The following is a 22,457-nucleotide window of genomic DNA, read 5'->3' on the forward strand; positions in this document are numbered from 1 at the left end:
TGATACCCATTGAAGGAACATTTTGTCGAGTGTGGCGCATTCATCAGATCCCGTCCGTGGCACAGTACAAAAAACGGCAACCATACATCAGTCGGCGGCAAAGAAGTAAGGCGCCTTTGCGGTGTGCGCGGCGCATATACCACCGAGAATGAGGCAACAGCTTCGGGCCGGCTCAGCCGTACTCCCACTTTAGCGAATTTCGCGAGACGAGGCTACAATTACGCGTCACACAGGCAGAAGAAGACACATTCCTTAGACACGCGTGGAGCTGAGCTGTCTGAAGGCATGATGCAATCGCGAACGAATCGGCGTTCTCAGACAATGCACGCTTCGAGTTTAGATGAATCGATATCGTCTGTCATACGTTCTCATGCTGGCAGCTGGCTTTGTTAATGAGGATTACGAGTAGGGGGTAGAGCCCGTTCCAGGCACCTTCGTCTCAAGTGGAAGCAGCCCGCTGACGATATATAAATAGTGTCCATGGTGTTCCTTTAGTCTGAGCCTAAGTTCACGTTCTTCCAGGTACCGTTTAGAAGCAGCAGTCTTCTAGAGGCATCACAATGAAGCTCACGGTAAGCATGGCTTGTTCCTTCATATTTCAGAGCTGGTTCGCTGCTTAGCAGGTACACAGGCACGTAAAAAAAGTAGCATACTTTCTTGGTCTCCAGGATACGTATGACCAAATCCTAACGCATGAAGTACAATAGCGCTAACGACTAGTCAGGGACTGCAGCTTATCTTCAAAGCTTAATAACAACATAAGATGCCACGAAGTCCGTCGTGCAGTGGTGTCACGGTAGTGGCAAATAATGAAAGCGTAAAATTATTAATGCGAAAATAACCTCGTAACGTAATATAAACCACATGATTGAAGCAATGGAATCGCAATCTCATTAGTGCGACGCACATAAGAAATATTCGTGTAAAAGAATACCTTGACTACGAGCTAATAGTGTGCACTAAAGCGTAATGCTCTGTACATGGAATCATGTTTAAATAAAATGTAAGAGAGCTGTAGAAACTACTTCTTATCTCCCACCTTACGTCTTAATAAAGGGCCGAGATTGTGTCCAACAATTGCAATGAGTCCAATACTTGATAAGGCATCACGACCAGGCTGCGTTTTTGTTTTCATCATCACAATCAACGGCCACGTTGAGGGAACAAAGGAAAAATTATCATGTCGCCAACAGCGATGGTTATTTTCGATGCTGCCCAAGCTTGCATTACGAATGCCTATAGAGTTGACAAGGCGTAAAAGAAAACTGGTGCTATAAATACATGACTTGACACCCTATGCACGGGATGTCACGGCTCAAATTGTTAGGTCTTGTGCTACTTGACAAATCTTCTGTAGGTACAGGTGTACTGGCTATGCTAACAACATTCTGAAGAGCCACCCTCTGCTGCTGTTCAAGAATGCATTTAGCGTGGTTTGAGCGGTCGTTATTTGTGGCACTATATTGTACTATGCTTTATGGGTGGCGCGCCCGTTATCTCCGTGTCTTGCCCGTACGCGGTAGCCGACCGGTATTTCTAGAGCCGCTTACAAACATCAGTTCCAACCCACGAGCAGCATCTGCGATTCGAGGCGTAGGGTAGAGCACTGCACGGGCCGATCTTTTCTGCCCGGGCCCCGCCCGGGCCCGTTTTTACGTTGGACTGCCCGCCCGAGCCAGATCAAAACTTTTATGGCGAGACCCGGGCCCGGACCGGGCCCGTAAATTTTCTACGTTACCCACCCGGCTCTGCCCGCCACCCCTTTACCTTAGGCCCGAGCCCGGCCCGAGCCCGGCTCGAAACCGGCCCGAACCCGGCCCGAGACCGAAAAATATGTTTTTTGAGAGTTGAGACGCCCGAGAATAACTCGCTGCACGTTACATGTACACCACCAGAAAGCCCGAGCCCAGCCCGGACCCGCGTCACAAAACCCGAGCCCGGCCCGGGCCCGGGTCAAAAGCCCACGCCGTGCCCGAGCCCGGCCAGAGCCCGAGAAAAAACTGCTCTACCCGGCCCGGCCCGGCCCGTGGGCCGGGCCGGGCCCGGGCTTTCGGGTAAGCCCGAGGCCGTGCAGTGCGCTAGCGCAGGGTCCCAGATGACGGCCTCTGCGTCTTCGACCAGAGGGGCAGCTTCCCAACACTAGCTGTCACGAGGGACCAATGTGAGAAGCTCCCATTGCCACCATGCCTACGTGCGGTAACGCACGATATCACCGTTAGCAGTCCCGTCGGTACTGCTGGTTCGACCGTTTCCACCGGTGGTACAGTAATACCCTGGGGCCTTTCCGACTGTGCAACCCCTAAATATTTCAGGAGCTTCGGGATTGGACCACAAGAACGGTTAAACATAAAAAAGCATGGTTATTTACTAAAGAAAGCTAAACGCTTTAAAAAAGAGAAGAAAAACTAATTGGTATCGAGAAATGAAAAATCAGTTGAACCGTTGTCCACAAAATGCAACTGAAAATGCAAGAGCCGTTCCTTTTTTTTTTTGTTTCTTTTTTAATAACATGGGTCATCTTGAGCTTCACCACCTAGGATTGCTGCTTTATAGTACAATATCTGCCACAGGACATTTCGCCCGATTTAAGGGAGGGAACCGTTGGTTGCACAGTGAGAAAACTTCGAAAGAGCTCGTGGAAAATCGTTATGCTCCCTTGTTACGCGCCTACCTCTCCTTTGACCAAGCGCGAGTAAAAAGAGTACCGAGAAAATAAAAAAGGCTCTTCTTTTCGGCTATAAATATGTACGAGGGCCATCGAGAACGAGGAACAGTGGATCATGGATGTGAAACTCTATCACACGCATATCTTTGCGTGCACAAGACAATGACGCACGTGTAGCGCCACTACATAGTCGCGCTATTTTTCTCTGATGTGTGAAATTACTGCTAATTGTGTTTGTGCCGGACGCCATTAGTGAGAATATTTCATATTACGTTTAACTGCGTTCTGAAAAAGTATGAATTTCCAATATGAGTACGGTGAATTTTACAACACCAAACGAAATGTTTTGGCCCGCGAGCATTTTGCAACAAGAGTTGCCGCAGCCTGAAATCTTCTCACGAGTGAGTTATTGTTACATACCTGCTACTATTTCATATATATTGTCTTCGAGACACTTCAATTGTACAATTTTAGTCACTGGTGTGAACAAATAGCTGGACTGCCAACAGTGTCAGCCTTTTTGATTATAGAACCGGGGTAATCTTTAGTAACGCTGGATTTCTTGCATGCCTCAAGAGATATTATAACATTCTTCAGGCTAAATTATCAAACAAAAAATAGTAATAATAAGACGAAGTTAGCTTAAAACTTGTAACTTCCTGTAAATATATTGGAAGTCGCAGTCCATGAAATGCTTTCGGTGTGGTTTGCAGCTCAGCGCTCACGCTGGTAGCGTTTTCCGCTAGACGTTTTAGTCAAAAGTCTTGAGTATTATTATTTTTTTTGCGATAACTGTTACTGTGGGTTACAAATAAAAAAATGTGGTTGATCCCTCTTATATAGGAATCGGTATAGAACACGAAAGTGAAACGTGTCTTCACAGAAGTAGTGTAATGTTTATTGCACATTGATATATAATGTCTATTGGTGTTTTGTGGCTAAAGCGCCCTTAGGCGTTGATGCACCCACGCTGACGCCTGGTGGCACGTCTCCTCCATCACGACTACCAACGTCGATGACCATGAGCAACCGTCGTGCATATGGAAGCTGCACTACGCTGCACACGCTAGCACAACGCGAAAGACGAAGCACGTAACTGACACACTAATACAACGCGCAAGACAAAGCACGTAACTGAATCGTCACCGAGTCAAATCAGCGCGTACAGCGCGTCGTAATTGCAGCCTCCGCGATCAACTTCAGAAACATTTTCAGAGCTAATTGCGGAGGCCACGCTCCGCTGTGCTGAGTACGGTGAACGCCACCTAAGTGGCGTTGGTAGTGCTTTTGATGCCAGCGTCCCTTCGAATGCTGGCATCGAGGCGTCGTAGTGCTGAGACCACCGAAGCGTTCACTGTCGGTGCGCGTTAGTGTCATAATGCAGTACTTCTCTTTTCTGCTCGTAGGCGGCGGCACCGCCCCGAGCAAGAGCGCGGGTACACGGAGGAGTGTTAGATATATAAGGCGCGTCTGTGTAGCTCTCTGCAAATGCGTTTGTGGCGCAATGGGTTAAACGCTCGGCGATCTATCGTCGCGGACCGAGAGGTCGTGGGTTCGATTTCCAAATTTTGCATGTTTGTGGAACTTTTTCTTCTGGTTTCTTTCTTTGTATTATGTTCTATGACGTATTTCCGTGACGGAAATACGTCATAGAACATAATACAATTCACTGTAATTCATAATTCACTTCACTGATTAATTCACTCATAACTCATAATCACTCATAATTAAATCACTAAATCACTCATAATTCATAATTCACTGACGTATTTCCGTGACGGAAATACGTCAGTGAAGTCTTGGTGGACCCCGGCATAAAACACTTTCGTGTTAAAAAAGTCACATTTTTGTTATCCAGCTGAGTTATTTAAATGAAGGTTTGTGACACGCCAGCCTTCTCTTTTTTGGAGGTCGCAGTCTGGAGCACATAATTTTCCAGCCAATTCGTATTGCTTATTTCGCTCAAGAGCATTTATTGATTGCTTTCCCTCGGTCACAAATCAAGCAAGAAAATCGTAGCTGGCTCGTTAAACTGAAAGTTCTCGCAGCCAGGCGGCTCGCCATTGTAATGAAGGTTGCAAATCCTGCGCTGTGTGCTGGCACTGAAATCGATGACATGTTATGATAAGTTTAGCACTTCCACGTATAATATAAAAGTGGCCTGCGTACTCGTGGATATGGTGTGCAGTATTTAAACGGCGCCTGTGAGTTATGTTGCTTGACAGTAGGGCCAATATATATTGTTACATTCTTACGGTGACGCACCACCTACGTCTCACCCGTTGACTTTGTGCGTTACTTTGTTTACAGCGTCGCTGTGAATGTTCAGCGGTGTGTGTCGTGTGCCATTTTCGGAGTAGGAAGTGCAAGGCAATCTCCAGAAAACTCGATATTATTTTGCTCAGCCAGAATCTTGAGATTAAGCAGGTTTTGAAAAAGAAAGCCAATTTTTTTCGGCTTTTTTTTGTCTCAAGAATGAATAAAATCATTGCCATTGTCTTAGCTGTCGGATGAGACACTTCTAGAAAAAGGCTTGGCAGCTGCCTACCACTGACCACCTGACAGGATTGAAATGCTGTCTAAAAAACTTGAATCACTAAACCATACTCAACGAAATTTCAACAATGTGCAACGTGCTCAGTGAAGCATAAGTCCTTAGAGTTCTTCTAGTTAATTCAGACTGCGCAGACATGTGATAACGTGGCACACAAGGACGAAACACGGGAATTTTATTGAAAATAGCACTTCGTTTGCTCTTTTGCGGTGAATATTTAACGAGTTTGTTTGTTAGAATGTTCAGCTTAGTCATAAGTTTTAGCTCCTCCTGTCTGTTGTTCTTCCAAGCCCATGTTGATCACTCTGTGCCTGCTGATTGCTGCTGCGTCCGCAACATTTGTCCTTGGTTACGGCGTGAATGGATACGCTGGGCTCGGCTACGGACTGGGATCTTACGGAGGCTATGGCGGCTATGGCGGCTCCGGCGGCTACAGCAGCTACGGCGGTTACGGTGGATATCCCGGCTATGTTATCTACCCATCTTACGGAGGTTACCGACGATACCTCGGATATGGATACTACGGATAAATAATAGAAAGGCCCCACAAATATGTCTCTTTGGTAAAGGATGAGTACTGAAGAAAATATAAAGAGAAACTCCTGAAGAATAAATAGCGTCATGAAATGGTACATGTCGTGGTCTCTCCATTTGTACAGAAACGAACAAGTTGTAGTAGAAATTTTCAATTTATTTGCACTGCTCTCCGTTTTTAATACGCACTTTGCGAGGGCTATCTATCGAGGTAGGTTTGTTGACAGGGTTCCAAACAAACCATCGGACCAACTTGGGTCGCTGAGTATGCTGGAATATGTAAATACAGGCCGCTCTTCATCGAACCGCTTTCACGCTGACATGGGTCCCCATAGATGCGGGATTGTGTAGGCACCGCAGTTCGATGAAACAGTTTCACGCCGTCGTGGACCTCTGGGTATGTACCAATAGGTGAGTGCCGCTTTTCAATTAGCGGCTTTGATGGCAACATGAGTAATTAGGTACATGCCTGTCAAAAACTAGAAAAATATCCCTTAAATTCATCGGATGCTCAGCGAAATCAAACCCACGTCATAAGCGTAATTCCTCAACAACAGCAGCCCGACGTTTAGCAGGCTGCGCCACATATTCCCTGGGTACGTAACACTTTTCAATGAATGCATTTCACGCCAACGCTTTAGCGAGCTGCGCCATTAATGTATTGGGCAAGTGCCGCTCGTCAATGAAACTCTCGCCAACTTGGGTCGCGGTGTATGTGTCACTTAATGTGCCACTGAATATCACTGAATGTGCGACAAGCACGGGAACAATTTTCGCCGCTAGCGGGCACTGGAAGCACAACAGCGGAGCCCGGTTAATGCGTGGCGCGTTTCTCAGCATTCCCACGCACTGGCGCACTTTGCATTTCGGAGGCCACGAGCAGGCTTCACGGAGGTGGTGCTATATGGCGCCGAGTGTACTCGTGGAAGCACGAAAGAGGAGTTCCGCTGCAGTACATGCCCCATGCATACCTCGTTCCGATGGTGGCAAAAGGTTATGTCTCTATATTGATGCAATGCTAACGCATTACCGTCAACAGTGATCATGAGATGGGTTCTGCCGCATGTTTCTTTTTCTCTCATGCATCCTGGCACGTAATGCGCCAATGTTTCACATCTTGGGTTTTGGGTGCTCGTTGCAAATTTTGCGCATTTTTAGATAAAGAGCACCTAAAGATGTCGCACAGCTCGGTTTTTTATTCATAATAAACATGATCAACTCTAACAAATGAAGTAAGGAGTCATCAGCCACTGAGAAAGATTCCAGCTAATGTTAGCTCAAGATCTTCTCAGTGATGCAAACACTGCACAATTACACGCCTGCTCCGAACAGAAACATCATTTTGTTTTGACGTAGAGAAGTATTGACCTATTGCATCGCGCAGAAGGTTAACCAGTGTATTGATTGGTTTGTAATCTATGCGAGGCTTTCACAAAGCTTTTTCAATTTTGTGTGAAAGAGGATGTTATCAATTACATTCAGAGTGCCACGGTGCTCTATCGAAAGACAACATACAGTTACTGACAATGTAAATCAGTTTGCAATTGAAGCAGAAGAAGAGGCAACTTTTGGGGGGAATTCAAGTGGACCGTCACTTGAAATTTCACTCGGATATTGCTTACCTGCGAAGAAAAATGACTTACAGCATACGTGTTTAATTCAATCCCGTGATATATTTTCTCAGCCTACATTACTTTCATTATACTACGCTTTTATTCGTTCCCATATAATTTACTGTATAACATCTTGGGGTAATACCTAAAGGAGCCACCTTGTCTTCCTTCCAGCTATAGAAAATCAATCCATTAGAATACTTACCCGCAGTTCTTATCTCAGTGATGCGAAAGCACTCCTACATGCCAACATCCTAACGGTTGATAACACTCTCCAATACAATGTAGATATATTATTGTTCAAGGAAATGAACAATCAGTTTCCTCTGTTCACCATCCCTCAATCCAACCTAGTGAATCCTAACTTGACAAGGTTTGAACGTAATCACAATTTTATTTTACCTTCATCTTCATCATCATCATCAGCCTATATTTATGTCCACTGCAAGACGAAGGCCTCTCCCTGCGATCTCCAATTACCTCTGTCTTGCCCTAGCGTATTCCAACTTGCGCCTGCAAATTTCCTAACTTCATCACTCCACCTAGTTTTCTACCGTCCTCGACTGTGCTTCCCTTCTCTTGGTATCCATTCTGTAACCCTAATGGTCCACCGGTTATCCGTCCAACGCATTACATGGCCTGCGCAGCTACATTTTCCCTCTTAATGTCAACTAGAATATCGGCTATCCCCGTTTTCTCTCAGATCCACACCGCTGTCTTCCTGTCTCTTAAAGTTAGTCCTAAGATTTTTCGTTCCATCGCTCTTTTTGCGGTCCTTAACTTGTTCTCGAGCTTCTTTGTTAACCTCCAAGTTTCTGCTCCATATTTTAGCACCGGTAGAATGCAATGATTCTACACCTTTCTTTTCAACGACAGTGGTAAGCTCCCAGTCAGGATTTGGCAACGCCTGCCAAATGCATTCCAACCCAATTTTATTCTTCTATAAATTTCTTTCACGTGATCAGGGTCCCCTGTGAGTAATTGACCTAGATAAACGTACTCCTTTACAGACTCTAGAGGCTGACTGGCGATCCTGAATTCTTGTTCCCTTGTCAGGCTATTGAACATATCTTTGTCTTCTGCATATTCATCTTCAACCCAATTCTTACACTTTCTCGATTAAGGTCCTCAATGATTTGTTTAATTCGTCTCTATTGTTTCTGAATAGGACAATGTCATCTGCAAACCGAAGGTTGGTGAGATATTCGCCGTTGATCCTCACTCCTAAGCCTTCCCAGTCTAAGAGCTTGCATACTTCTACTAAGCATGCGGTGAATAGCATTCGACAGATTGTGTCTCCGTGCCTGACCCCTTTCTTAATAGGTAACTTTCTACTTTTCTTGTGGAGAACCAAGGTCGCTGTGCAGTCCTTGTAGATATTTGCTAAGATATTCACGTATGCCTCCTGTACTCCTTGATTACGCAATGCCTCTATGACTGCTGGTATCTCTACTGAATCAAATGCCTTTTCATAATCTATGAAAGACATATAGAGAGGTTGATTGTACGCTCTATATGGCTTTCATAGATTATGAAAATGCATTTGATTCAGTTGATTTGATTTTACCTTCAGTTCATACCTACTATGGCAAACAAACGGCCTACTTCGCCGGAATCCGTCTCTGGAATACCATACCGGCAATCAAAATCTCTGAATCAATTGGCAAATTCAAAAAAAAAAAAAGAACTGACAACCTTCCTCACATCCATGCCATATTTTGCGTGATTGCGGTCACTTATTTCTGCTTCTTTTGTTGTCGCGCTCCCTATCATACCAACCTCTTCCCAACCTTTTGTCGATGAAGCATCTCATCAGGGTTGGTTTTACATAGCTGAAAATAGATGACTTCTTTTTGTTTTGTTTCTTTCATTTATTTTTACCATTTTTCATCCTGTAACCATTTGACGACTACTTAGAAGTGTCGAATTACCTTTGTTTCTTATCATGTCTAATTTTGGCTTTTGTTTCCTTTTATTGCTGTTTTTTGTCGGATTATTCGTTTTGCCTGCGATGTATTTTATTGCTTGTTTTCGCTACTGCAGTTAACTGCTTCAAGTAATCTTTTTTTTTTACATTCACTGCTATATAAGGCCCCGATTCAGTCTCTGACTACGTTACCGCTATCTGCATACACAAATTTTGTAATTCATTTATTGCCTAAATAAAACCGCTTCTGACTCTGACCCCTTGAATGCTATAAACGCTTGGGCGAAATTGCACCGACAGCAGCTGATTTACAAAAAAAAAAAACTCCAAACATGCACGTTATTTTGTTGAAGCACATGATAGAGAGGGAGAGAGTTTAATGTTGTAAAAGTGGGGAAGTCAGCCTGAAGGACATGCTTCTGGCGTGCTACTCCACACAGAGAGAAGAGGACAAATGGATAGACAGGGACAGAAGAGGTAGGTGATAGTAAGGGGCGAAGTGATAATGTCGGGCACATGTGGTAACAGCGCTGTAGGCTTATTGAGAGCAGCCAGCTTCATCTCCACAGCCTGCATAACATGCACTGCTGTCTTCTCCATGGGCGTGTTTACACTAGCAAGTAACTGTTGAACGGTGCTTATAATTTCCTTCAAAATTCTTTTAATATGACATTGAGCTCTCGCTGTGCTGCTGTCATTCGGAGTGATGTTTGAAGCTTTAGTACCCATAATGCAAGGAAGGCCAAATTTCTCTTACCAGGAAACCTTGGAAATACAATTGTGTTTGAAGGATGGCAAATATTCGCAGACCCTCAATCGGAGAATGTCACACCGAGCGCAAATTTCTCTTCACCATGTTAACTAAATATATGCCCATGTTAAACTTGCTTCTGGTGCGGTTATCTTTTTAATATGTAGGCTCTTGTTTCGAATGTCGGGCATTGGACCATTGGCGGTAAGAAAAGCATAAATTACTACCACAATGCACAATTACAGGCAGACAGGGTATAAATAGGACATCATCTAGTTTAAAAAGATAGCCGTCACGGCGTCAAGACAGCAATTCTTCGACACTGAGCTGTTGTTTCTCAGGTGGTCGGGAGTTATGGAAAGGTGCCAGGAGCCTTGATTTCTTCCGATTCCATTGATTTACGATCATCATTCTTGATGAATGGCACATGCCGACGGTATTGAGAGCGTTGCTTCATGCGAACCAATGACACAGAACAAAATTAGTAGAAAATTAAAGCGGCATCCTCAAAATATAGGCTCCAAGTATAAAAATTTGTTGGCCTGAAGGACCAAGTCTGTTTAAAAGCTCCATTCATTGGGCTTTCGCTGAAGGCAGCAAATCTCTTAGAATACAGGTCTGTAGTTAGCCCTACTGAGCATAGATGCACGTTCCTGTGTCTCTTTTTTTCTCCGCAGACGTATTCTGGTGGTTGTGGGGCTGGAACTGCGAACCGAGATAACACTTACGGTTTCCCCATGTATTTGAGTATAAAGAAATTTCAAACTACAGCTGCCGAGCGCAGGCTGCACGTGATCACCCTGTAATACAAAGTACACTGAAAGCGACTGAAACAACCTGGCCCTTATCGCTTAGCCAGATAGGAGAGTATGGCGGCTCATACGGTGCTTGTTGTCAACGGAAAAATGGTTAGGTTTGCGATCGGAGTCAGCAAAAAGTCGGTATTCTACTTTAAGCTGCACGGTTAGAAAATACGGATAAGCATAAAAGCTTGCAAAGTTGCGTCGTGGAAATTTTGGCATGGGTGTGTCTCTCTGATACTTCAGCTAATTCTATCAATCTTTCCAAAACCTACTGGCACATGTAAAAGAGCATTCAGAATGAAGGCCGTAGGTATAAGGGTGCGATATTCTACATTACCGACGCCTACCCAGATGATTCAAGCACACGAGTTCTATGAGAATATATATTCTAAGCTAAGCGAGATGTTCTTTGTCATTAGCTGTTGTCATTAGCTTTCCGAAGTATCTATAGCTCATTTAGTATGTCTGCTGCTTCGCACTACATATTGCAGAAATACCACTACTACATCGCAAGGTAGCTGTGATTAGCAATTTCTTGGACTTTTCATCCATCCAAAAAAAAAAAAAAACGTGTGGATTATTCACGCTTTATTGAAGTAGCCCTTAATGTGAAATGAGGTCTATCTTTGTTTAAAAAACACCGTTCCCTGAAGTGTGAACTACATTCATAACTACATTGAGAATCATTTTTCAAAGACTGCTACACTTCCTTCGATTGAAAAGACAGTTGTCGAGTCGTATCAGCTCATCTACGGCGCTTCTTACGCCTTTCCACTGTAAAACAAATATAAAAAGGATTAGGCAGCCTCAAGCACGCATCGTATCTGCTCGAAGCTTACTGGAATCAATTCACTCTTCAACTCACGCGCTGTCCTCCCGAGCAGCTCATTACCGAGTCACCTCACATTCAACGGCAGTGGGTGCGGTGCTACAGTTGCAGATTCACTGTCCTAACCGCGAACCGTAGCGCGCACGTGGTGGCACTTGCCAGCACAGCGGACGTCACGTTCAAGTACGCCATGCCTGGACATTCCCGAAACCTTTCTTACGGGGCGAGGTGTTCTTAACAAGTTGCCTCACGTCTGCTGAGACGCAATAGCCACGACACATATCAAATGACGTATGCGTGTCGACGGCGCACAGAACAGTTTTAATTGCGTCACTCACCGAGCCAGAGACGATGGGAGGCCTGTATTCTTTCCTTTCCGAAATACGTGCAACCCGATAGTGATCCCCGCTTCGGTTCTCGATGGGAGGACGAATCAAGCTTGAGCGCTCGCTGGTATGACACGGCCACCGAGGATCTGCGTCCTACGAGCTCCTAAAATGGCGCTAGCTCTGCTGACGGTTGCAAATACTGCGCAGCAGTCTCGCTTTGTTCAAAAATTTCCTCCACGCGTACAATAGAACCCTCGGGAAAAACTGTCACCAGGATTAGTTGCGATCTCAGCACCGCCTGGTAAGGATCACTAGGGAAAACCATTCTCTATGGGGCTGTTCGGTCTTCAAAATCTAGGGACCACATAGACATTCTACCAAGGCTAGGCTTCCCTCGTTTCTAGCCATGGCGCCAGCTGATTCGGTGGCTAAAGCAGCAGAGGCTCTTTTTTTTTTTTACGCTGCCGAACCCAGACGATCACCACCTGCGGAATAGTTACGCGCTATGCCCACGGGCACCGGCTGTCAGCTGGCATGCATATGCACGTTTTGTGAATAACTTTGATTTTTAAGCATTTTATCCTCCTGTTTGTGACTATACGAATGTACGAGCGCGAGGGCCAACATGCAGACACGGTTGTGAGAGAGCTTCATCGTGTAATACATGGTTTCCTCTTGAACGATCGTACTGGAAAATAAAATGCTGGTAGAGACTAGGTAACAAAAGCGAAAACAGTTCACTGGCTGATATATAACATTCATAATTTTATGCGGGCATGAATTAGAGCTTTTGCAGCAGCATGTACCGAACCGTATGCGCGAAACGGCCAATGGGAAACCTACCCACCGATCTAACAAAGTCCCTATAAGCACAGAGACTGCGACAAATCGTTGCTTAGAAAATTACATTGCTGAAGAAAACGAACAATATCGATGAGATTTTTTAGCGCTGTGGCCATAGTTACAGGAAGAAAACGAAGTTTGTTTTTATGGTACTAATAATTCCGTATATTTTTTTCGGCGTTCGTGTACGGAAGGGCCAGTACAAGCGGTGAGCGAGTGTATAGCACCAATAATGATGAAAAAGACTCGAACGAGGAGTGGTTTTACATCTTCTCTTCCTTTTTAATAAAAAAAGTCACTGACGGTTAGCAATACTCTTGCCGGCGTTGTCGATCCGGAAAAAATGTCTAAGCGCCTTCTTCGTAATCTAGGCCTTGCGACGACTGATTCTATATAATTTCTTATTGTTTCGACCTGTACAGTTTTAGTGCACTCGCAGGGCAATATACATTGCACTGAACTCTTGACACTTAACACTAAATCATATAACACTAATAATAATTCTTTATTCTCTATATAAATGGGCACAAGACATCGAGATTAAGCATAATCAATGAAAAAAAAACATTTTGTGGAAACTATTTCAGCAGTAGGGGGAAACCCCAGGCAGAAAACTGTCAGTTTTACCCCAAGCCCAGTCAGTGAGTACGAACTTTATTGAGGTCCTCAGGAGAAAGAATTAAAGCGGGGCCGGAGACCCCGCCAATCAATCCGGTGGCTCCACCCAGGTCGGGGCCGGTAGGCAGAGTCCTTCGGCGGCGGCCCGGGCCCTCGGGACAGCCTTGAGCTGAGCGATGAGCTCTGTGCTTCTGAGCGCTGAGTCCCACGAGGACTGGTCAGGAAAGTCCGTGCCCGCGTTGGCAGGGCACAGCCAGAGCATGTGTTCGAAGTTGCTGTATTCGTGGCCGCAGTGTGGGCATTCAGTAGGAAGGTCAGGATTGATCCTGCTTACTGTTGTTGTGTGATGCATGTCCAATCTGCAACTCTCTGAGGTTTCGGTGAGGAAGAGAAAAATTCTTCGTGGTTACCTATGATATGAAGTGATTTCGTGGTATGATACGAGCGGGTCTTTGATATCTAGATCCCTGCAGGCTGGGTTGAAGCGAGGGGGCGGACCGCAGACGCGGAATGTGAGTTCTCGCGCCAGTTGGTGTGCCCACTCGTTCGGATTACAGTCACGAGGTTGTCAGCAAAACTTTCTTCCAAGAAACGGGAAGAGACAACCTCACGTCCCCAAACATCACATGGTTCCCGGCCCACATGGGAAACATTTCCGTACCCCAAGCCCACCTAAGGCTTCGTTTAGAATATTCACAGATAGGTGTCATCATATGTGAACCATAGGTGTGCATTTCCTTTGCTTTACATCAGATCCGTGACACCAGTGCAGCCGGAAATTTTGCATTGGTCTGCCTCCTCTGACGTTGTTTTGAAAAGACCGTGAATCACATGCGAAACTTCTCCGTCGTCAAGTGTTTCTGCTCTAAACCAACAAATGACACTTGCTGCTTCTCATTCAGTGCTGGCCGAAGGCAGTAAAAAATTTCGTGCTCAATACCAAAACTCCACCCGAAAAACAAGCTTTTGCAGCTATGTTGGCTGTAAGGAACACTCGTCAATAAAAGGTTGCAGAGATCATTGAAGTATCCGGCAGCGCATATTAATTAAGCACAGGGAAACCGTCTCTACTTTAATTTCTTTTACAGCGAGGCTGTTTATGGGTAGGGTACGGTTAATTTTTCAACTTTGTAAGCTAGAATTGAGGTCTCAAATTTCATGTGAAATCACGCGAGCCCAAACAAAATTTATATGTCTCATCCCTTGGATATGAATTTTGAGTAATTTAGGCAACAATAGGCACCATTTTCAAGTTCAGTAGACTCCCTGGTCGATAATGAATGTTTTCAAAGATTTCCGCTGTGCGGTCCGTGTCGGCCATGTCTAGGTTCAAACCGCCCTCTCTTTGCCGTCGTTCCAAGCTCGTGCGTGCCTAGTTTCCTTCCACTCTCCGGTGCTGCCGCACCGTCCTGCGTTGTCGGCAAGACAAGCTGATATTTTGAATTTTAACTTCTCTCATCGTAATGAGCAGGCCGAGTGTAATGAGCACTCCCTAGGAGTAGCGCGCCTACGAAGAGCGACGGCGACAATAGATGTGGGAATTCAATCGGGGCGGCGGGCGGCAAACGCCGATGAAGATCGTTCCCGAGAGGCCACCCGCAAGCGGCTCGCCATGCCAGACGACGCAAGTCGTGTGCTCTGCGTCGTGTACTAAACAGCTCCGCTGGTCATCCACCTTCACAGAGCCAACAAACAATGACACCAAGAACATTGGTGTTCTTGGTGTCATTGTTTGTTGGCTTCTTATGAAACGGCTCCTGATTTTTTACACAGGCTACTTATGTCCCAATTGATTCCAATTTCACGTGAATTTTCAATATTACTGCTATTTTCGTGCAACTGTTGACATTTGTTGCTGGAGACTTCATTTTCAACCTATATAGCCAGACACTCAACCGATGAATTAGAAATCAACATCAAAACTTCAGCAGGGCTGCCTAAGAAATCCGATCGGTGTTGGCAGCCTCGTTGAATCATTGATTTCAGAATGCCAGGAAAATTCCGATTGAAATAGTGCAGGAACATAGAAATGCATTCTGCAGCGGTTGAAGTAATTTAGTGGAACTCATATAATTGGCCAAAAGTTCGCCCGCATTTATGCAGTTATTCGTGTCGTGCACTCATCTCTTCTGTGTCGTCAATAAACTCTGGCAAAATTTCCAATGTTGTCTTCAATGCTTACTTTCAGCGCAACGCGCATTCATAAATAATGTTCCTGACTACCCTCGCTAAGCCAAACACCTCGCCTCTTTAGAGTACTTCGGCATATTCTCACTGATTTCAGATAAAGGAACACCACGCTAGAAATCTCACCGGTTTTCAATCACTCAATCAATCAATCAATCAATCCATCAAATACTGAATAAATTATTCAATCATGTAAGGAGTATTCACTGCACAAGTATGTTACATTGGTAAAAAAAGGAGAGGGCGTAAAAGCTACAAATTATGTAGCATCACAAAGCACCAACCCATCCAAAAGGAGCAATGACAATAATGACACCCAATGTTAAAGGCAGATTCAACCTATAATTTATCCATGGTATCGGTGAACTGTGAGAGCACCTGTTTCACAAGTAAACATACTGATGCCCATTCAAACAGAATAATGTAACTTGCGTAGGAGTACCGAGTACACTTACAAGAAGCCTACAAAGCGTACAACATACTGTAGGTACGGGCATGCACCATTCGCGGTTACAAAAACGGTTCTATTACAATGGTAACGTTAAGTAGTTTGATCGCAATGCGTTGCTGCGCACATGTGTCAAGTGTTCTTGTTATTGTGTGGCAGTTTTTTTTTTTCGTAGTCCGCAAATAGTGCGTTATTATGCGAGTTTGCACAGGGTGATTACACCAATGGACGCCAAGGATATGAACTTGTTAAAGGTTGGTATGTGTCAAGAATGTAGCAAGCTTTGTGCTACTTGCACTAATGTAGAACGGGGTCGACCTGTACGTGTACGTATCCGCAGCTCTAATTATTTTATTTCACGAAAAGCTGTGTAGAATTGCCCCAATGGCTCTTTTTTATTTCGAAGTATCGTTAGCTTGTTCAAATTTGTTGATGTTGAATTTCCACGTAATAAAGGATAGTAATTGAAGTGTTTGCCGAAAAGCATTCGGAATATCTGCCGCTTTGTTGCTACAGGTCATAGATGACGATTTACAGATGAAAGCACCTGTCCCACGTGCATGTTCATTATGAGACATCGGCTCCATAAAGATTACTTTAAGTGTCGTTACTAATAATGCTATAGCGATATTTACGGGCCAGAAAGCTACTAAAAAGTACGCATTTTGTTTCCGATTCATGTACCACTACGTCGCTTTCTTTCATTTTTTCTGACAACCTAATGAAATTGGGTCTCTCAATGAAAGTGACATGCCTGGTGATTGGAAGTTAGCGCGAGTCGTGCCCATACATAAGAGTGGTGTGCGAAGCTCCGTTCAGAACTACAGATTCGTTTCCTTAACTAGTATAACCTGCAAAATTATGGAGCATATAATATATACTTACGTGATGGCCTATTTAACCAAACATAATCTCCTAAGCCCGAGCCAACAATTTTCAGGTGTGTTTTATCATGCAATACAAAGTTGGTAGAGTTTATTCACAATTTAGCCTCGGCAATTGATAAGGAACAAGTTGTGGACTGCGTTTTCCTAGAATTCCGTAGAACATTTGATGTAGTTGCACACAGTCTCCTACTCTCGAAATTAAACGCTTATACTTGGATTGTAAAATAATAGAGTGGATTGCCGACTAGTAGTCATTGCGGGAGCAGGCTGTTGTTCTCAACGATATATCTTCACAATATGCACCAGTTACGTCGGGAGTTCTGCAATGCTCAGTGTTGGCACCACTGTTGTTTTTTCTGTACATTAATTATATTTCAATTGATATACAGTCTTCACTCAGGATGTTTGCCAATGAATGTGTTGGTCATAGAGTGGTAGATCCCATTTCCGATTCGCAAATCCAGCGCAAGCTGATTTAAATACTATAGCAGACTGGTGTGTGCGTTGGAATATGTCATTAAATATAAATAATACTGCTTACGTCACGTTCACAAGAAAACGAGCTAATCATCCGTATAAATATAGAATTCATGGTTTGCTGTAAACCTAAGCAAGGAATTTAAATATCTAGGCGTCTTTTTTACATCTGACTTACGATGGTACAAGCACGTTAACTATATTGGAAATAAGGCAGCATCAGTTTTGGGTATTCTTGCGGCGCAATTTCAGTCATTTACCGAGTAACTTAAAAACGCAGCTGTATTTCACTCATGTGCGTTGAATACTTCAATATGGGTGTGTTTGTTGGGATCCACATATATCTGAGCATATAAAGAAGTTTAAAAATGCAGAATCGGGAAGTTAGATTTGTTCTGCGTAACTCTAGCCGGCAGCTTAGCATGACAGAAACTAAACATAAACTTAACTGGTAAGAGCTGAGGGATAGTAGAAGGCATGTCAGATTAAAATTTTTCCACGATATTTATTATTCGAAAACAGGCATAAACCGCGAACAATATATCCAGGCACCCCATTACATATCTAAGCGACTGGACCACTGTATGAAAGTCAGGCAATTTTCTTGTATGGGTGACGTCTTCCGTTCCTCCTTTTTTGCTAGAACTGTTCGAGATTGGAACTCTTTGCCATCGAGCATTGTATACATCACATCAAATGATGCTTTTATTAACGCATTGAATTATTTTATCATGTACATAGTTATGTCTGTAACCTCCGTGCTGTAATGCCCTACGGAGCGATGCAGGTAACTAATAAATAAATAGTAAATAAAAATAAGTGTTCGTATTCAGGAGCGAAGCCGTTTAAGCCAGCCATAATTTGTGCGTGTGCAACGAAATTATCATCATCAGTATTGGCTCGAGCGTCGATGTCTTCTTCCGCAGTTTAAGCTGTTTAAGCCAGCCGTAATTTGTGCGTGTGCCACGAAATCACCATCATCAGCATTGGCTCAAGCGTCATCGCCTTCTTCCGCAGTTTAAGCCAGCCGTAATTTGCATAGAGTTGATATAACCAACTCTAGAGGTTGGCTATAACCATAGCACCCATGTATTGAAATCGGGAACCGCAAGGGCGCTACCATGTTGCTACCCTATGCCGGCGCGCATGCGCAGACGGCGAGATGCGATTCAGACGAGGCGCGCAATAAACGCGATCCCGAGCCTCCGTCAGTATAGTGGCGCCATCTAGTTAAGGCGCCTGCAAACGCAGCCTTTTAGACACCGTAAATTTTACATCAAATTTTTTAAATTGCCATCCTATCTTTCTGAAAAATATGCGGAATGGACTTCAAACGTCTGTGCCTACGTGCTACGTGTAAGTGCTTGCTTTTGCAAATTATTTTGATTGTTTTTGGTGCTAGCAAAATGAGTCGTAGCAACATGGCAATGCCCTTGTGGTTCCCGCTTTTTTTCGCCTAGCTTTTCCTCTAGAATTAGTATACTAGCTCTATGGTAATTTGTGCGTGTGGCACGAAACTGCGGCGCCGTAGCCATGGCAACCAGGCGACGCCACACAGACACGGCTCCGCCAAGCTCCTGCCACCTGCGCGCTACTGCGCATGCGCCGTGACGTCATCGCCGTCCGAGTGAAATAATAAATAAAACAAAATGAACGTTCTTTGCAAGACACGATTCGAACACGGGTACCCACGTTCCGAAGGCGAGCGTCATAACCACTACGCTATACACACATTTTCTTTTTTTTCTTTATTGCATGGAATTATTAGTATTTAGATGCGAAAATTAGTTGCGTTACACTTATACATACATGAAAAACAAATGCACACACGCTAGGAAGTCTAATGAAAGTTCAAAAATTGGGCAAACAAACACAAGTGTCCAGATACGAAATCCATTCAGGAACGGGATCAAAGGTGGCAACCACACTCCGCACTTGAGCAGCCTGTTCCCGAAAGACAGACCTTGTCGAGCGAGGTGGCTCGGCATGTCTGTCGATCATTCGGCTTCTCTATAATGAATGCAGTCCTATTAACACAAACAAATCATATGGTGCGTTACTGATTGTCTTTTTGAAAGGAAGGAGCCGGATACCGAAAGGTGTCAGAGGAAATTCTTTTTTGATAGTTCATTGTAAATTGTCCCCAAAATAAAATATATCACGACAAAGAATACAGCAATGTACTATTGTCTCAGGTTGGTTGCAATGTCTACAATTGGTATTTCAGGGTACATATAATCCTTTTTCATGAAGCCACGTTTTAACTGGCAGGGTGGAAGTGTGCAGCTTAAAGAAAAATGTTATCACTGCTGGCGTTATACACATTCGACGTATACGGCATAGAACATCTTGACCAAATAGAGACAGATAGGGCTTTTCATATATAGCTAGGTGCAGGAAAAAGCTTATTTACAAGTGCTATATTTAACGATGTTCGATCAACGCTAAATAAATATTCTAAAGTGAATCTGGCTTTTAAAAATGAAATAGTATCCACGAGTTCTTTAGGAAGCCCCATAACGGCAGTTCTTGAGCAGATTTTGTCGTGGACAAAAAGAAAAGGGAGGTGTGAAGCAAGACGTGTTTTATTAACTGCAGGAATGAAAGGATGACGGACATTTTTAAGGTAAAATAATTGCATGACCAATTGTCTCACAAACGAATGCACAAGACTGAGACCTCCCTTCTCAAGTGGAACAAAAAGATTGTCCCTTCTCATGGCTTCCCATGATGAAGGCCAAATAAAACATGCAAGTATTCTGTGTAATTCCTGAACATGTATGTTCAGGAATTTATGTACTGCAAGACCTGCAGAACATAAAGAAGCTTAGAAGCAAGGAATATATTGCACGCCTTAGCTCTTGCGAAAATGGAGAAGTCGCATCCCCGCTGTCACCTTTAGACGGATACTGGTTACCGCGGATGTCCAATGAGGTCCATTATTACAGAAGTTATCGAGAGGCACACCAAGATATCGCAGCGAAGACTGATTCCAATGAATATTCGATAACACAGAGGGAGTTAGAGCAGACATGCCTAGCCAAAACCCCCTACTTTTGTCAAAATTTACACTAGCTCCGGCCGTTTCACAGAAACGCAAGGTAGTGTTTACTGTCTCAGTAACACCCACGCTTTCAGAACGTGCATTTATGGGAACCATATGCTTGCATTGTACTGACGATGGCAACACAACTTCCTTTGGGAGAAAGAAAGAGAAAATGAGAGCGAGAGAGACAGAGAGAAAGAAAGACAAAGAAGGAGAGATTGAGCGGAAGAAATAGAGAATGCAAGAGAGAGAGTCAAGAAAGAAAAAGAAAGCGAGAGAAAGAAACAAAGAGAGCGATAACCTAGCTACAACCAAGAGACGCAATCAATAGGCCAGCTTCGCTGTCTCTTCAGCTTTGCGCGGCCTAGTGCAAGCTTTCACCTTATTTTTATGACTTTATTTTAGAGCCTAGGAGCTCAATACCTACTCTGTCGACAGCCCAGACATAAAGGAAGAATTAAACGCAAGAACTTCTTCTTTCTGGGGTTTTACCTGCCAAAACCTAGTTCTGATTATGAGGCACGCCATAGTGGAGGGCTCCGATTAATTTGGACCACCTGGGGTTCTTTAACGTGCACTACAACGCAAGCACACGGGCGTTTTTGCATTTTGCCTCCATAAAGATACGGCCGCCGCGGCAGGGATTCGATCCCGCGATCTCGCTCTCAGCAGCGCAACGCCCCAGCTGACTGAGCCACCGCGGCGGGTCTAAACGCAAAAACTGCATTCTGTGATTTCAGGGTTTGCAGTTAGACTTTGCGCTTGAAGTAGATATTTTTTCACGGCTCCTTCTTCAATCTGGGGGGGGGGGGGGGGGGGGGGCGTCAAAATTGTCCATGAGGATTGGCGTGGCGAATATGGCACGGTACGCGTCTGCAGGCATGACCGCTGCGCATAGTCATTGACCCACTCCGTCAGACTGTTCTAAGAATACCAAGATACTGAAACGCTCTCAAACACGGTAAGACACCGGAATTTTTCTGCGGACAATGCTGCGATTGCGTGGATTTACGTGGAATTACTCCACTGCACGAAGAAGGGAGACTACAACATCGAATAAGAGTTCACTAGAGCTCTCTCCGACCCATTTTCAGGCCTCCTTTATTGTGCCCAGCCCATGACGTCATAGACACGTGTGACAGCCGGTTGGCGCTACCTATTGGTTAATTGTACGCACCTCTCCAATATTCTAGCAAACGGGAAGCGACAGTTTTTAGCGTATCCCACAAACCTTCCCACCACTCCTTCGCAACTTTCGTGCGTCTTTCTCAGCCGCCAGCATTGAAGCGTTACAAGTAAGCGCACCACTGAATGAAGAGGCTTCAAGAAAGAAGCAATAAGCTGGCCATTTCTATCGCCCTCGCCGATAGATTTATTAACTCTTGCGCACTAACGCACCCCAAAGATACTTCATATAACTCCACCCACAAACAGCACGATTATAAAATTCCTTGGATGAATTGATAGTTGCTAAACCCAGGTTAGAATTATTTACTGAACACGTGGAAAATTGGTGATCGGTCGGATTTACCGGTTATCGGTCGGAACACGTGGAATAAGTGATCGATCGGATTTACTTATCACTTTAATTATTTGTCTTCATTATCCATTTATTTATTTATTGTGCGTATACTGTATTGCTGGCAGCAAATTTTGTGTTTTATTTACATATTTCTTCACACCCCTGTAACAATTCCTGTCAGGCAATGACAGTTTTCAAAATACTAAAATAAAGATTTCTTAAGGGCGAATGGGGAAAACAAACATATCGCTCTTCATTTCTCCGTCATTACTTTCGCGTCGTTCAAAAAAATTTCTGTATGTATGTACTGATTGAGAAGCATTGTACTCACTCGAGTGTGTTCTCAGTTTAAAGAAAAAACATTTGTACATCTTTAATAATTTCCTAAAATGTTCATGCTCTAGCAGAGCGAGTATTGGCGACC

At 44.2% G+C, this 22,457-nt stretch overlaps 2 protein-coding genes across 2 annotated transcripts in view; one reads left to right on the forward strand and one right to left on the reverse strand.

Moving 5' to 3' along the window:
* LOC125946240 (doublesex- and mab-3-related transcription factor C2-like) overlaps nucleotides 1–12,136 on the reverse strand; it is a 112,405-nt gene extending 100,269 nt beyond the window's left edge. Inside the window, exon 1 of the mRNA XM_049668842.1 lies at nucleotides 12,015–12,136. The gene's annotated coding sequence lies outside the window, so the exon portion shown is untranslated. The remainder of the gene's footprint in view (nucleotides 1–12,014) is intronic.
* Nucleotides 426–5,851, forward strand: LOC119455029 (keratin-associated protein 19-9b-like). Its single transcript, XM_037716552.2, has 2 exons — nucleotides 426–572; nucleotides 5,510–5,851. Exons 1-2 carry the CDS (start codon nucleotides 561–563, stop codon nucleotides 5,747–5,749), a joined length of 252 nt encoding a protein of 83 aa, XP_037572480.1. The 5' UTR covers nucleotides 426–560; the 3' UTR covers nucleotides 5,750–5,851.
* Nucleotides 12,137–22,457: the final 10,321 nt, after the last annotated feature.

This window comes from Dermacentor silvarum, chromosome 6 (genome assembly GCF_013339745.2).
Source record: "Dermacentor silvarum isolate Dsil-2018 chromosome 6, BIME_Dsil_1.4, whole genome shotgun sequence".
NCBI lineage: Eukaryota > Metazoa > Arthropoda > Arachnida > Ixodida > Ixodidae > Dermacentor > Dermacentor silvarum.